We start from the raw sequence: 16,112 nt of genomic DNA, 5'->3' as shown, positions 1-16,112 counted from the left end.
CAAAATATTACTTTGTAGGTGCAGATAATATAACTAGATACAACAACGTTGTAAGACATCTATTGGGATCACTTGGCCGTACATCGGCAAAATATTACTTTGTAGGTGCAGATAATATAACTAGATACAACAACGTTGTAAGACATCTATTGGGATCACATGGCCGTACATCGGCAAAATATTACTTTGTAGGTGCAGATAATATAACTAGATACAACAACGTTGTAAGACATCTATTGGGATCACATGGCCGTACATCGGCAAAATATTACTTTGTAGGTGCAGATAATATAACTAGCTACAACAACGTTGTTAGACATCTATTGGGATCACATGGCCGTACATCGGCAAAATATTACTTTGTAGGTGCAGATAATATAACTAGCTACAACAACGTTGTAAGACATCTATTGGGATCACATGGCCGTATCGCGGAAAAATATTAGTCTGTAGGTGCAGATAATATAACTAGCTACAACACCGTTGTAAGGCATCTATTTGGGATCATATAGCCGTATCGCGGCAAAATATTACTTTATAGGTGCAGATAATATAACTAGCTAAAACACCGTTGTAAGGGATATATTGGGATCACATGGCCGTATCACGGAAAAATAGTAGTTTGTAGGTGCAGATAATATAACTAGCTACAACACCGTTTAAGGTTTCTGTTGTGATCACATGGCCGTATCGCGGCGTAATTTTTTTCGCATTTTTTTTTCAACTCTAATTTAGTAAAAAAAAATGTATTTATTAAAGAATTTTGATGACGTGTTGTTCTCGAAAGTTGAAAAAGTGCATTCAGATGATATTCCCCGCTTCGCGAAAGTACTGGCGTAAAAATAAACATTCCAAACCGACGCATTTGCTTTCTGACATGGAAATTGGAGGTCGTTTCTATGAAATTGAATTAAATTTTCATCTTATTTCGTACTCGCGGGAGCACGGGATACCATATTATAATATGTAAAGGCGTTTTAAATACCGTGAAAGTCGCAAGTTGTGAACTTTGTGTTGTGAAGTATAAATTTACAATAGTTCATGAAAAAAATCCCGAATTTTATACTTTCTTATAAAAAAATGCGTTAAAAAATAAAAATACAAATCGACGTTCATTTTCCTTTGGTGCGTAACAGATAAAACGGTGTTAAAGATTCAGTATAAAAAATGTTATGAAGACATTAAGGGTGGGAGGAGGAACGGCATATTGTCCAGATCAAATATACCAAAATTTGAGTCAATCAATAAATGAATATTGAAATGAGAGCAATGGCCAACAAGGCTCAAGAAGGTGTCAGTCAAACACCCTTGTTTAACCACAAATTCGTAATTGGAGAATCGTTCCTGAATCCATCGGGTCCAAAATATAATGCCAACTAATTTTTCATAACTAAACGAGTCCATTAATATACTTGATCCGTGCGTTATGGCAATCTAAAACGTTATCTCGCAAGAGTATTTTGCACATGCACACTTAATAAAAACAAGGAATTAGGAATTGAAAACGTAATTGGTTCGCCAGGAACGGCAATATTAAATGTCGATCTCGCCAAAAATATTTTTTTTTTTAAATTAAAATAAAAAACATTATATGTTTAAGTTTAGCAAGTATTTTATTTTTTTATTATTGCGAAAGCCATTATCAAACTTTGGTTGTGCCACCAGTGCGATAATAATAATAATTCGGGAAATCGCCAATCATTTCATTCAAATAATTGTCGTTGTTTAAATTAACTGACTAACCATCACGCCGTTTCCCCGAAGGGGTAGGCAGAGAGGATTGACCGAACTACTATTTAACTACAATATTTATAAATTAATACTTTTAATTTCATTTTCGTAACTGGGTAAAAACAAACGTCAATAGTTTTATTGTTATCATAAAACAATTAAGATAAAAATTTTAACAGTAATTTGCGAAAAACGAATGAAGCAAATTATGGTACCGTAGTATGTTAATTATGGATATGGATCTAGGGAATTTTTTGCTTTCCGCACGAGCTATCCGATCAACATTGACGTTATTTCAATAATATTCAAATCATTGACAAAAATTTTAAATAAAAATTAGTTCTATTTTATCTCTAGTAAAATGGGAGTAATTCCGCACAAGCTATCGGATCAACTTTGACGTTATTTTCCGAAAACGAGGTTTTTTTTAAATCCACTCCATTGAAATATTACAATATCAATACTTGACCATATTATGTGATTTCATGAACAAGTTTTAGAATGCTCTGTTCTTGACATTGTGACTTAAAATTGACTATGAGACTGCAGAATCAATTTACCCTTGACAATGTCCTCCACAACACATATGAACACTTCGCGTACAGGACAATTATATACAATATTTTTCTATGAAAATAAAAGAAACACATTATAGCAAATATGAATTCAAATCTCAAACTCGACCCTTATTCACGTGTGGATTCCATCCTATTTCAAAAAATTAAAGTTTTCAAAAAAGGTTAAAGTGACCGACGGAATTAATACGACGGGTTCCCACATTCCAACGAGGCGTCATGGATTCAATCTCACTGCTGGTTCCCCCATCATTGCATAAGCAATATCTTCCGATTTATGGTAGCATGAGTTTTTCAAATATTTTAAGGTTATTCTTAACCCGGAAATTTATGTCTTTTTACAAAAAAAATAATAGTCAGCGGGTTTTTTTTGCATCGATATATTTTGTTCAAATTCTTGTATCAGTCACATTCACACATCATTTTATGAATACTCATGACTATTTTTCTATTATCACGATTCTTCACATGACCCGATTTAAAGTATTTTATTCACTTGATAGCAAATATTTTCATAACACTCGTTACTCCCATCCGCTCTGCCCATGTGTATAATATGTGCTGACCATCTAAGTTGCCCTTTTTCAATATTTTTGCATATATTATGCTCATTCATAATACGATATTGCATAAAAAGAGGCAGATAGTGCATGTCTTGGGTTCCGCCATAGTCTTATCTCGGCAAATTGATGAGTACGTTCGTAAATTAATTATTATAGAAGTGGTCCGTATATTAACGGATTGCACAAATTCTTATTTTAGTAATGAATAAAACAAAGAAAATATTTTCTTTCATCCTAAGTACAAAACTCTCTCGTCACTGCGCTAATTAGACAAAAGTGACTTTGCTTATATTTTGTTATAATTTATCATCAATTCCCAGACAAAATGTACGTCTGAAAGCGAGCACAATACGAGTAAGGCCACACAATAATTAATATCTTTCGTGCAGCAATCATTTTGTTTCGAAAATCGGTAATCCGTGATAAAATAATTCATCGATCCGCTGCACAAGGTGACGAAACTCTAATGAGACTAGTTACTGGTTGCTAACGGAGCGACTGAATATTTGTGAAGAACTTTTAAATTGCGGTATCGCCACTCGGATGATTAAAATAGCAAAACTCTACATATCTAATATATATTTATATATATAAAATATATATTAGATATATAAATTCTAGGAAACTACTTGCATTTCCGCAGTGACGTTTGCCACTGTTGGGGTCTTTGGTTTATTTTTAACCCCTGCACATTTTAATCTAGAAAAAATAGGATTTTTTCATACAGATCTAAATCATATATTTAAATGGACCCAGGACAACAGTAATTTGATTAATGCCAAAAAAACTAAATATGTACGTATACACTCACCATATGCAAGGACATGTATACAAAAGTCATTCCTACGACTGTTGGCATATAAAAAAACCATTCTTTCTAATCTAAATGCCCAAGCAAAAGTGTACCAATATACATACCTTGATCTTACAATAGATGTGACCTTTAACTTCCGGCAATTCCTATTGCATGTTTTTAAAGTCCGACAGCATTAGAAATTCTAAATACGCTTTTTTATACAACACCTAAATTTTACTCGTTTTACTCGGAACGATCGCTAAACGCGCAGTTTTCTTATAAAATTGCCTTCCGAAGCATTTTATGAAGTGATCCCACCGTATTTAAGACACCGAGCACCGAATAATTTCTCCACCGGGCGCTGGAGCGTTTTGCGAGCAGGTACTAGAATTTCTTATTAAACTTTTATTATATTGTTGAGCTCGACGAATAATGTGTTTAAATTTATATGGCAGCCATAAATTAGGGCAAATATCGGAGTGAGGCCAGAACCCAAAACTCGGGTAATAGATGTAAGATAGGTTTTAATCTTGCCTTAGGTACCCTTTGCGAATTACATTGCAAATTGAAAAATTTCCCCGCCTCTCCACAAGATACAATCAAAGCGTAAATTTGTGAAATAATTGAATGGAGTTAAATGTATTTTATACGAAATGACTTCGTTCGCAGATTAAGCGGATTCTAGCTCAGCACACTTAAGGTTTCGGAAATGAGATGCAGGAATAAGTTTTGGCGAGATAGGGTAAAATATAAACTCAAAACCCTAATTTTATCCTTTTTGGAGATATTTAAAATTTTAAACGTGCTATGCATTTTGATCCACTAATTTGTAGATTTTAGAGAAATTTCTCCAAGCTAATGCAAGTGCTTGGTAAAGCTTGTTAATGGTGAGGAATCCTTCACGTTTTCCCTTTTGGTAGCCCTTCGCATTTGGCGTTTTATCTCGTTTTATCCTGCATAGTTGTAATGTATGCGCCACATTTGGGTATGCATACATTTGGAGAGTGTCTAGCCCACTCAAATCTCCGCGAGATTTTATTGTTACTTGGCAACTTGTTCATGTTCGCATCCGTGATGAATGCTGTACGGAAAGTGCTGAGGGATTTACTCCGAATTGTGGATGTGTTATAAAAACTTTGAGATGTGTGAGAAATATTATTATTCCGTAGGTAGCCACTCTCCTATGAAACTCCGACGTAATTCTAAAGTTTTACCGATAATGATATAATATTCACTTAATATCTCCGTACTGTGTACTGTCTATGTGTACTGACAGCAAATATGGCAAATCTTTTTTTTTTTTATTTATGCTAACCTAACCTAACCAAACATTAAACAAAATTAAGTAGGTGTTAAAACCGAATCAATTCGGTTTATCTTTTTTCTTTAAAAAATCTTTTTTATTTATTATTATAAAAATCAAGTTAAAAATAAAATTTCGCAATGATAAAAACATTCAGAAAAGAAAAGATGAATTTTATTTACGTGTAAAAATTACGAACAGTACAGTGAAATATGAAATAGAATTTCTTTTTCAAATGTGGTTCGCTGCATAAGTGCCATTTTAAAATCCCTTTATTTTGTATGCACCTCCCCGGTCCCCAAACCGAGGTTTAGTTTTAATATCCATTGTTGTAAAATATTTCTTCGAAACACACAACATATTTTAACACAGCAATTTCCTTCCAGCTAACGTGAATCACAAAGAAAGCATTTATTCACTCGTCATATTTAATGGGTGTATTTCCTTGGGAAGGCTGGTGATTATTATGCACTCAAATTAGGATTACGTGTAATTTGCAAAGAGAAGTATCAAAATAATTCTTGAAGTAAAATGAATTTTCATTGTTTCTAGCACAGCCAAGAACATAATTATTTCTTAGGTGTTATAAAATAAAGACTTCGAAGACCGAATCACAGTGCATTTAGGAAACCCTCATTCTATTTTTGGGCTCCAGGGGCTACTTGGATGGCTTAAGTTTGAAATATATGTAAAAAAAATACAAGTGGATTAAGATAATCCACCTTCCTACCTATTAGAAAATTAATAAATAAAAAAATTTAAATATTGAAGACAATATTAGTGATTTTTAAACGAAAATCTGAAACAGAAAAATCAGAAAAGGAAACGGTCACATCTGGGACTCGAACCCAGGACCCTTGTCTTTCCGGGACAATGCTCTACCATCTTCAATATTTAAATATTACAATTTGAAGTTTTACTCAATAAAAGTTATTCCGAAAAATAATAAATAAAAAAATGTTTATAATGCTAAATAACGAAGCGATGGGTATAGGGAAACAACAAAAAAACCTGACCGATTTATCATCACTTGATTTAGAAAATTTGAAATATGTAATTAATTAGCAGTAACTACACAATTTAATTTTAATTTTGTCCAAAATATATGATAAGAAATGAAAAATTTATTTTTAAACCTAACTAAAAACACTTTTACAAAAAAAATTTGAAGTGCGATGTTCATACTCAAAACTAAAAATAAAGCAAATCAATGAAATTAAAATTACCGCATTGTTAATTCCTGGTGATGTAATAATAATTCTATCTGTATATGCAGGTTCTGGAAAAAGCACCTTTCGATTGACCATTTATATAAATTCATTTTTCTTACTTTTTATTTGAAAAAAAAAACAAAGTAGTTTAGTACTATGATACGATGCTGCACAAACGTTACACTGAGGAGGGGTATGGTGTACGGTTTCCAATAAAAGCAGTAATGACATCTTACCCTTTGTTTGTCGAGTGCAGCTTTGTAGGTCCCATCAACCGAGCGTCCCGTTTCAGCACTGCTCGTACTAGCACTGACGCTGCCACCACTAGTACCGGACCTCTTTATGCCCGCACCACCACTGCTAGTCCCTGGTGTTGGCTGGACTGGCTTGCTTTGGACATCGGGAGTGTAATCTGGAAAAATGCAACAGTAGAGTTGTGAGAGATAAATAAAGAAAAAAAAATCAAAACTTACAACTTTTTAAAATATATATTTATATTTATGTTTGTAGAATATATTTATGTAATAAAATAAAATACTTTTTTGTTTTAAAACCACGATATTTATTAATTTAAGAACCGACCGGTTTCGCTTTACTTAAGCATCATCAGGGTACAAATTAATACTAAACAAGAAGTACATAATGTGTATATATATATAACAAAATATAGAGGGAGACAACATGATACAAATATAAGCAAAACAAAGACGGTCATAAAATACATTAACATAAGTGCACAAGTAATGGAAAAACCGCTAGATAATTATGTAGACTAATGGGTTATATCAATAAATCGGGAGAAACAAAGCATCAACTGGCATGGTGGTAAGGAGGTAAGGAGAACTGGGATTTTTTTATGGGTTTATTGGAAACAGACCTAATATTGGACTACTTGATATGTCTAATTGATTATTAAGTATCAGATTTTTGTTTTTTACAGCTTTTTTAATTTCTAGTGCCTCTAAGTTGTTTAGTCTGTTACCATGCCCGTTTTTATGTAAGATGTTAGCACCGGTGCTATGACAGAATGTATGATCTTTATCGATCAAATGATTTGCGAATTCGGAAAACCCATTATTATTGAGGCAACGAAGATGCTCCTTTATCCTAATAATAACATTACGTGATGTCTTACCGATATAGAAAGCCGAACAATTATTGCAATTTAATTTATAAATCCCCGAATGACTTAATTTATCGTCCTTATCTTTAGAATTAATTAGAAATTTACCTATATTGTTATTGGTATAAAAGGCCGGTTTGACTTCAGAAGGAAGGTTTTTTACACTTAAGGTAGAAAAGTGATTAATAAATAAAATTCGCCGCCATTGATAATTAATATTATTATCATTGATTTGAGGACAAGGACTAGCAAAGAGGAAGCGATTAATGGCTATTTGTTTTAGCTTTTTATTTAAGATTAAATCTATAAAATTTGATTCATAGCCATTATTTACTGCTATGTTTTTAATTAGTTTTAGTTCACTATCAAAATTACTATCGGACATTGGAATTGTGACTAAACGATGGACCATTGAATGGAATGCGGAGTGCTTATGTGAAATAGGGTGATTGGAGGTGCTGTGTATGACAACGTCAGTATAGGAGGGTTTACGAAAAATGTTAAAATTAATTCTGTTATTAACGATCGATAAGGTAAGGTCTAAAAAATTTAAGGTTGAATTTATGCCTATTTCTAATGTGAATAGAAATATTCACATGTCTGGATTTCGACAGTGCGACCGTGCTCGTGAAATCGGTGTAAAAAAATTGGTAGTTACACCTATCGATCCAACATTGTTAAGTTATCAATTTCACTGTCCTAGATCCCATGATCGGTTTTAACATTTTTTTTTTCAAAAATTCCAATCAAAAAAAATTGTTGATATTATTTGTGTAACTGCGTGTAGTACATAAATCATATTTATTTCAAATAGAGTTGGCTTCAAAATATTCCTCGGTGGTACACGGCATAATACGCGTATTGAAAAGCGCCAATAACCAGAAGAATTAATACGCCTCGCGCACCCCCTCCCAAGCGCGGGTTGATGTTTTTTCTCAGGTACGAAACCGTACTGAGTAAGTTGGCACCAACCCAAAAGAGGAAAATCAAACTATTTTCAACAAAATCAATGACATGCATGATCGACACTTTTTACTTAGTGGACTTTCACGAATTGAAAGATGTAAAATTATGTGAGGACGATTCTTGCGCTGTGCATTTTCCCTTTCAACGTTGCATTATATGGAATCTGCGCAAAGCAACGGTCTCGTAGAGATTCGGCTTGCATCTCGCTTTTATATCCATTCAAGTGAAAAAGGTACCTACTCGATAGATCTGAGAAACAGGGACGACTTTATAAGAAAAATATTTACTAAACATAATATATTTTCAATGCTTTAAATTCTAAGAAAATTATTATATAATAAGTATTATTTTAAAGTGGTGCAAAAATTGTTCTCATGTTTCATAATGCTTCATAAAGCACGCAATTTTCTGAGAATAAATAATGCTTGAAAGATTTATTTCTGAAAATATCTCGGAATCTACACAAACTCTAATTCACACTACTACATAAAATTCAATCATTTTTTGCCATTCTTTGTCATTCCATCAAATTCTGCTTTCCTGTACAAGAAAGTAAACATAATACCTACATTTTTTGTCAAAAATTAAACGATAACATTATCAAACTTACCACCCGGTTTCGCCCGAGACTACAAAACTTTTTTTTTTCTAATATTAAACAAAACACAACAGAATGACGTTTGTTTTTTATAAATAAATGGATCTTTCAAAGGTCCATAGCTCACGATGGATTTTTTTTGCTAGCAGAATAAAATTTTTTTATAATACGTAGAAATTTCAAACAGAAAAGTTGCACACATTTCATTTGCGCAAACTTTCGATTTATTACTTCACAGTAAAAATGACACAATTTTTTTTTCAGTTTTAACATGCATATTATTGTCGAAGGAATTTGACTAGTTGCCGAAGTCGTACCCAGAGCCGGCTCAGTGTCAGTGCCTTGGTAGCATGGTCGTACGCGAAGAAATTCAATATTTCACTACAATATTATTCAGCACACGCGAGGGGCATGATTTAACGGAGATTGCTTTTTAGGCATAACTTTTCTTATCACTCGGCTCGATTATCGCCGTGAATACCCTCGGCAATCCTTGTCCCATTTAACCTGGTATGGGAAACATTCTGCGGAATCTAATGTGGACCGAAACGTTAATCGAAAAATTTTCACGGAATTCACGATGACAATGGACGCCACCACAAAGCAATAGAATAGGGCCACTTGAATAAGGAATTAATTTTATTCACGAGTGTTTTTGCGTCAATTTGCTTTACACATCACTTACAGATACAATAAAAGTTAATATCAGACATTTTCGGCATATCTTTTGTTAAAGATATCAAGAGACGCGATTTGTTGATTAAACACCACACCCCGTGTCATGATGTGATCAGCCATTTTGTCTGTTTTGCCATGGCAGTATTTGTTTCGTACGAACACTGAATAGCATTCCAGGTGTTATGGAAAATCTATCAAATTATGGATAATTAAATACGCTCCCATTATTACTAACGTCAATGGCGTAGACTTCACGTGTATATTAGTATGTACTTACTAGGCACACTTTGGTATTAAATAAATAAAACAAAAACAAAAAAATTTTAAATTTAAAAAAAAATTAAGCTAGGTCTTATATAAGGTGGGGGGCTCAGAATTGCGTAGGAAAAAAAATAGAATGACACTCCCCCCTCCAATTATTTTTAAAAGATAAGAAATTCAACCCATTTCTGTCGACTTAAGAGAACATAATAAACGGACAACTACGTTCTTAGTGCTATTTTGTTTCCATGTGATTATGTATCTTTGTTATTGAAAATATATGTTGTGAGGCAGAAATTCAAATCCAGGAGGAGAAGAATGCGGGGAAAAGTGGGTGGGTATCTGGCTTTTCAGATTTGATCACTAAACACGGCTAATGACATTTCAAGACAGGTTTCGATTCTAAATTTGAAGTATTCACTAGGGCGATACTAAGAGTAGGTATCTACCAACAGTTCACTATGTGATGATTACTCTTGAACAGGAATTAATTGTTATCAATATCACAACTCTCTTAAATCAGAGCTTAGTAAATAATAACTCGTAGCAGCTATTTATGAAAAATAATAATTTATATTTATTTACCACTTTTTAAATGTAAATAATGTATGAGAAATCCTTATATTTTATTTCGATTTTGTATTGTTTGTTTTATACTGTTGTTAAAAATGAAATTTGTAACTGTTTTGTATTTAAAAACCCAATAGGGCGTCAATAAATAAATAAATATATAAATAATAGTTACATTTTGTAAGACTAAAAAATTTGGTAGAACGTCACTGCGTACTAGTTTTAAGTACAGGTTACGCATGACAGATATATATATATATATTTATGTATCCATAAATGAAAAAGGACGTAATTACACTCATTATTGTCCTAAACCAATAGCACGTCAAAGCCACAACCCCCCCCCCCCCCCCCAATCCTTCCCCGCAATTCAAAGAGCACATTTTCTTGGTTCGGCAGTTCGGCAGTTCGGCATAACGCGGTAGGTGGAGGAGGTGACAACAACTCCGCTTAGCAAAGCTCAACTACAAAACAACTTTCTAACTATGGGCACGTGATTCACCCTCACACCTTTCCGAGAATCAGAAGGAAATTTGCCAGACGCAAGCATCATATCACGAGCGTTTATCCAAGGCAACAATGTTATTAACTGAAACAGCAGCCTTATGTTGGGGTTGTTGAAAGAAACATTTAACCGCCGAGGATCACTTCCGGCCTTTTTGAATGTGAAAATAAAAAAATTATGAGAAAGAGACAATAAAACTCCTGAACAGTTCCTTTATAACAACGCATAATATTTTAATGTTACAAATATACGAAACTGACCCCTCATCGTAAAAGCTAACGTATTGAGTAAGAGATTTGTGCTTTGAATTCCAGCTGTGAATCATCTACCTGGTAGATAAATAAATTCTGTTGTATTATATTTTTATAATTACGTGCAATTTGCAACGAGGAATTAAATGATATTCGTTTTTAATATAGCTATTTGACGGACTAAATTTTAACCCATTTATAATGCAAATGCCATGATTTTGGTACAAATAATGATTATAGATTGCAATTGCGAACGAAAGTAATACAATATAATCCGGTTCGAAATTGTACCAATTTGATGGTGGTGCGCAAATCCTTCGTTCGCAATTGTGCGGGGGGGTTGGTGCGGATGCGATAAAGACTAAGACAAACAAAACGAATTGAATTTTGCCTTAGTGTTTGCAAGAGGAAAATGAGTAGGAAAGGCCAAAGACTTACCCTGGTCTCGTTTTCCTTAGCCGCTGGTTTTCTTTTCACTTATCAGCTTGCAATTCCCTTTTAACATTCGCTCACTTAACACAAAAACAAAAAAAAAACAGTGACATTCACTGCGGCGGGTAAAACGTTTCACTGGACGATGTGTGCTCCAAAACAGTCACAGCCGAGTTCAAACATATGCGGGTTTTCAAGATGACACGAATGTTCGCGGGTAAGATGCAACGATAACAATACTCCTTTATCTTTGGCCCGGATCAAGGAAAGGGGACAAGGGGCAAAGGGGGTGTGAATGGTACACATTTTAAGGCTATTCAATTTTAAAACCTCACGCGCAACTATAAATATTTCCATTCGTTATTTCGGCTACTGGCATTATACCCAGCTCTCTCATTAAAAATTTAGGCGTATTAGATCTATCAAAAAAATTATATATAAAAAAATGCAAAAATCAGCTATTTTAAATACATGTAGGATAAAGAAAGATTTTTCAAATATTTATGTTGAGGGATCAGTAGGATTTATAGGCCCTGTTAGGAGTTCTACCGAGCCGAACCCTCTGATATGAAAATATCTGTAGTCGGTGAATTATTTTCCCATTTGATCTCTGGTGAGTTGACGTGTTGTTCTTGTATTGTTTTGTATTTATTCTGCCTATATAATGCACTTGCATAATTTTGATTGACTAGGTGATTATTTGTGGAAAAGTGTGTGGAAGGGTTTAGTTGTTCCTATGAGGAAGATTTAACCCCGACATAAAATCGGATGAGTTATTGAAGAAGAAGATAATACTAATAAATCTAAACGAAACAGAACATAATACAGAAAAATAGAAAAAAACGGTCTCAGTTGGGAGTCGAACCCATGATCTCTGTTAAACGTGTATAACCTCCAAATTTTATTAAAAGAAAAGTTATTCCAATAAAAAATGAATAACATTATATCGCCTATCTTTTTCTGAATACAGATAGGTAGTCCAATTTTTTTTCACTAAAAAATTTCAGGGTACCATCGATGAACGTAAAATGTTATAGGGTAATAAATCAGCTTTTGTTCTTTTCCGCCTCATGACATTTCCCAATTGGGGCACCATAGTTCCACTCCGTCCGCGCATAGGAATTCTTTTAATTTAGTTCGATGGTATTTCCTGTTTTGGTATACCTGTGAAAACAGTGGTGTCATCCAGTGCGTTTCCAATGGTTTCCGGTAAATCCTTTGTCCGAATTTTGTCGAAAACAAGTTAAATGATGTCTTCATCGCTTGCTATTCATGTGTTTTAGAAAAATTGACAAGTAACTTTAAAATAAATTTAGAATCGAATATGGATGGATGTTCATTGGCCGATTTATTACCATCAAAACAACTTATGTTAAACTAAAACAGTGTACAAAAGGGGATTTGAATTTGAAATAAAACAATTTTTTATGATAGCTAACAGGCCTAGAATTAGCCTTTACAATACTTGAAGTGTAAATGCACCCACAGATGAGAGACTTTAGTTGCGGACATAAAAATCTATTACGGTGTATTGCCATGAAACCGCAACATTCGCCGCCATAGAACGATTATATCTAAAGTCTTCGAAAACTGTTTCCAATTAAAATTTTACACATTCTACCATATTTACTCCAAATACTTACTACCCATAAATAAGTTTTAATTACTTAATAGAACGATCATTCATTTTCCAATGAATACTTGATGGCCGATTTTTTTAAATGTCTATTTTTTTATAAATTTGTTTCTTTATTTAAAATTATTTTGATTGCGCTGACTTTCCAGTTTAACCCTCACTGCTGTGTGACGATCAGTTTAGCAAAAACTAACGTGGAACTCTATTTGGTAAGGATATTAAAACTTTTAACTGTTTGGAGCATGTGGTTTGCTTAGATTTATTTACAGTACCTGCCTGGCTGCCTGTACTGGTGAAATCCACAATTAACGTTCCGTTTTATTCACGTTGGGGAAATGAACTAAGACCACAATTAATTTATTAATTTCTACCTTTATTGTATTCATAATATCTTTTTATAAAAATTATGTCGTACTAAAGATAATTTAGTGAAAAAACTAGGTTAAAATTGTAAAGCTGTATAATCGCGTGCAGCTAAGAAATTAATTTCAGCGGCTCCTTAACTTAGGCAAATTTAACAACATGGCATAATTTATTTGTTTATTCACGCCTTGAAGGCTTTTACATGTATACATTACTATACGTCAGTTCAGGATTACAAAAATAAGTGTGTAGTATATAACTGAGTATGAACGATATAATCAGTTACAATAGAAGTGATCATAAAAGTTGTACAAAGGAGTTCAATAAATGTATACAATAACACGAGTACAAAATAAGTTTTCTTCTTCTTTCGTATGGTGGGGAGGGATCATAGGGGGACATTTAGGTCTGCGAGCCATTCTAGGGCCTCAGGCGTCGCCATGTGAACCTCATCAATCCCGCCGGGGAATGAATGGAGCGGGCATTCGTTGACCACATGTTCGGTGGTCTGCACCGCACCACAATCATTTATATTTATAAGTATTTGTGGTGTTATGAAAGTAGTTACAGAGCAATATGTAATATCAATAGTTTTATCAGACACAAGAACTCCTCTTTTCGGATAAGGTAAACATGACCAATGATGATCTAAAATGTAATATTGTTAAATATTTATGTATCTATATTCCTTATATTACAATAAAAAATAAATCTTTGGCGATATTTATAAAAATAAGCATGATCAATTTGTTGTAAGGCATATTCGTATTTAGCACACCTTTATTACGCCAAGGCAAAATAGTGTGGTTTGGCGGTTTTATTCATTTACATCTTAGAATATTGAGACCGTACATGATATTCTCAATATTCAAAATATTTAGAACAGTGTTTCACCGAGACGCTGAAACCACAAACTAAAATGTGGCAGAGTATGAACGTTTCAGCAACTAAACGTCTGTTGGACGGGCATAATATGCATTGATAATGGCTTGGCTTAGGCACAATGTATAAGCATTACATTGTATAGTGACAATTATAATATTTTACTGATGAGAAACTCGGAGGACAAGGAAACACCCGTTCACATTTGAGAACGAATCGTTTCTCCGACTCGTTGATTTATAAAACAGCACATTTGTGGAAAGAGCTAAGCAAACGTATTCCTTCCTCATTTAATCCTGGCATCTTCAGGACCCCCATTTTTATTTTTTTATTTTTTTTTTATTTTTTTTTTTTATTATTTATTTTTTTTTTTAAAGAAAGACAAACATTCCCGGGTTACGAATAACCTGACAATGTTTGAAAATCTCCTCCTACCACCACAGTAAGCTGAAAATGTTGCTTGTGTTGTGATGGAGGACTTAGCCAGCCGAGGAATTGAACACACTACGCGTAAGTGGGACCCAAGCGCGATGTCAACTCGGCCACCGACCACAGGCCGATTAACAAAAACCCTTCCACAGGCCTTACTTATCTCGGCTCACAGCATCTTCCAACCGGTTTGCGAGATAGTTCTTCTTGCAATGCGATGAATGGTACCAATGGAGTTTTTGTGAAGTCGCATTAAAAATAATATACCTTTCCAAAAAAGTGGTTATTAATGCACGATGATTGGGACGTTTGAGTGGCAGTGAGAGATTGAGATTAAACCCCACAACGTGGAACAACTTACCTACATTCGTCTTTTTATATTAACCTTACGTAAGAGACCCTGAAGAAAATATTTTCCCTCGAGGCCTATGTCATCTATGGGGATGCTGTGTGAAGGGTATTTTTAAGGAAGGAAGGAGAGGAAGTTCTAGGAAGGAAAAAGTTGTCAGTTGTAAGTATTAATCTAGAGGTCAGTTTGTCCAGGATCGACGGATGTATGAATCTATCTAACGCTTAAGATACATAGATATGTTATTTTTAAATAACTTAAGAATATTGGGTTAGGCCTGGTTCCCACTATGCCGGACCGGCAGATCTGCCAGGCCGGTAAAACTGCCGGAAGGGCTAGTGGCTGTACAATTTATATGTAGCTGTTCACATTATCCCGGGTCCGGCATTTTTGCCGAGCCCAGCATTTTTACCGAGCGTTTTGTCACTGCGAAAGTGCCGGTAGAACCACCGGACCGTAGTAATGTGAACGAGTTTGTGCCGGTATCCGGCTGTCCCCGCTCGCCGCGCCCGTGCTCCGGGCTCCCCTCTCGTCATCGGCTTGCATTTTTTGAAGAAAGTAGACGTGTTCGCCCTGCTCGTTTAAATCTTTTTATCAGTATTCAAATGTGTACCTACATACGGACGTAGGAGATTAGGTGTTAAAGCAAAGCCTTCATCGCCAACTAGTATAAACGGTAATTCCTCGTGCAAGTTTTCATGAAGCGGTCTAGGCTTTGGTACATTTAAAGTACCATCATTGATCTTTTGCCAAAATTTACTATCCTTTAATATAGTAGAATCGCATTCCTTGCCATATGAGCTCACACTAATAAAAATAAATCGGTACTCTGAATCAACAACTTCCATTAATACAAAAGAATAATATTCCTTGTAATTAAAGAACATAGA

At 34.3% G+C, this 16,112-nt stretch overlaps 1 protein-coding gene across 1 annotated transcript in view; it reads right to left on the bottom strand.

The window, feature by feature from the left end:
- Positions 1-16,112, bottom strand: part of LOC149420238 (uncharacterized) — an 89,743-nt gene that overhangs the window by 39,803 nt on the left and 33,828 nt on the right. The window contains exon 5 of the mRNA XM_089636323.1: positions 6,416-6,591. Coding sequence (XP_089492449.1) covers positions 6,416-6,591 — 176 coding nt within the window. The remainder of the gene's footprint in view (positions 1-6,415; positions 6,592-16,112) is intronic.

The sequence above is a fragment of the Hesperophylax consimilis genome, chromosome 10 (assembly GCF_061612785.1).
Source record: "Hesperophylax consimilis isolate HC1 chromosome 10, BYU_Hcon_1.0, whole genome shotgun sequence".
Lineage (NCBI taxonomy): Eukaryota > Metazoa > Arthropoda > Insecta > Trichoptera > Limnephilidae > Hesperophylax > Hesperophylax consimilis.
The sequence above is the reverse complement of the archived record's forward strand: the minus strand, read 5'-3'. Positions and strand labels throughout refer to the sequence as shown.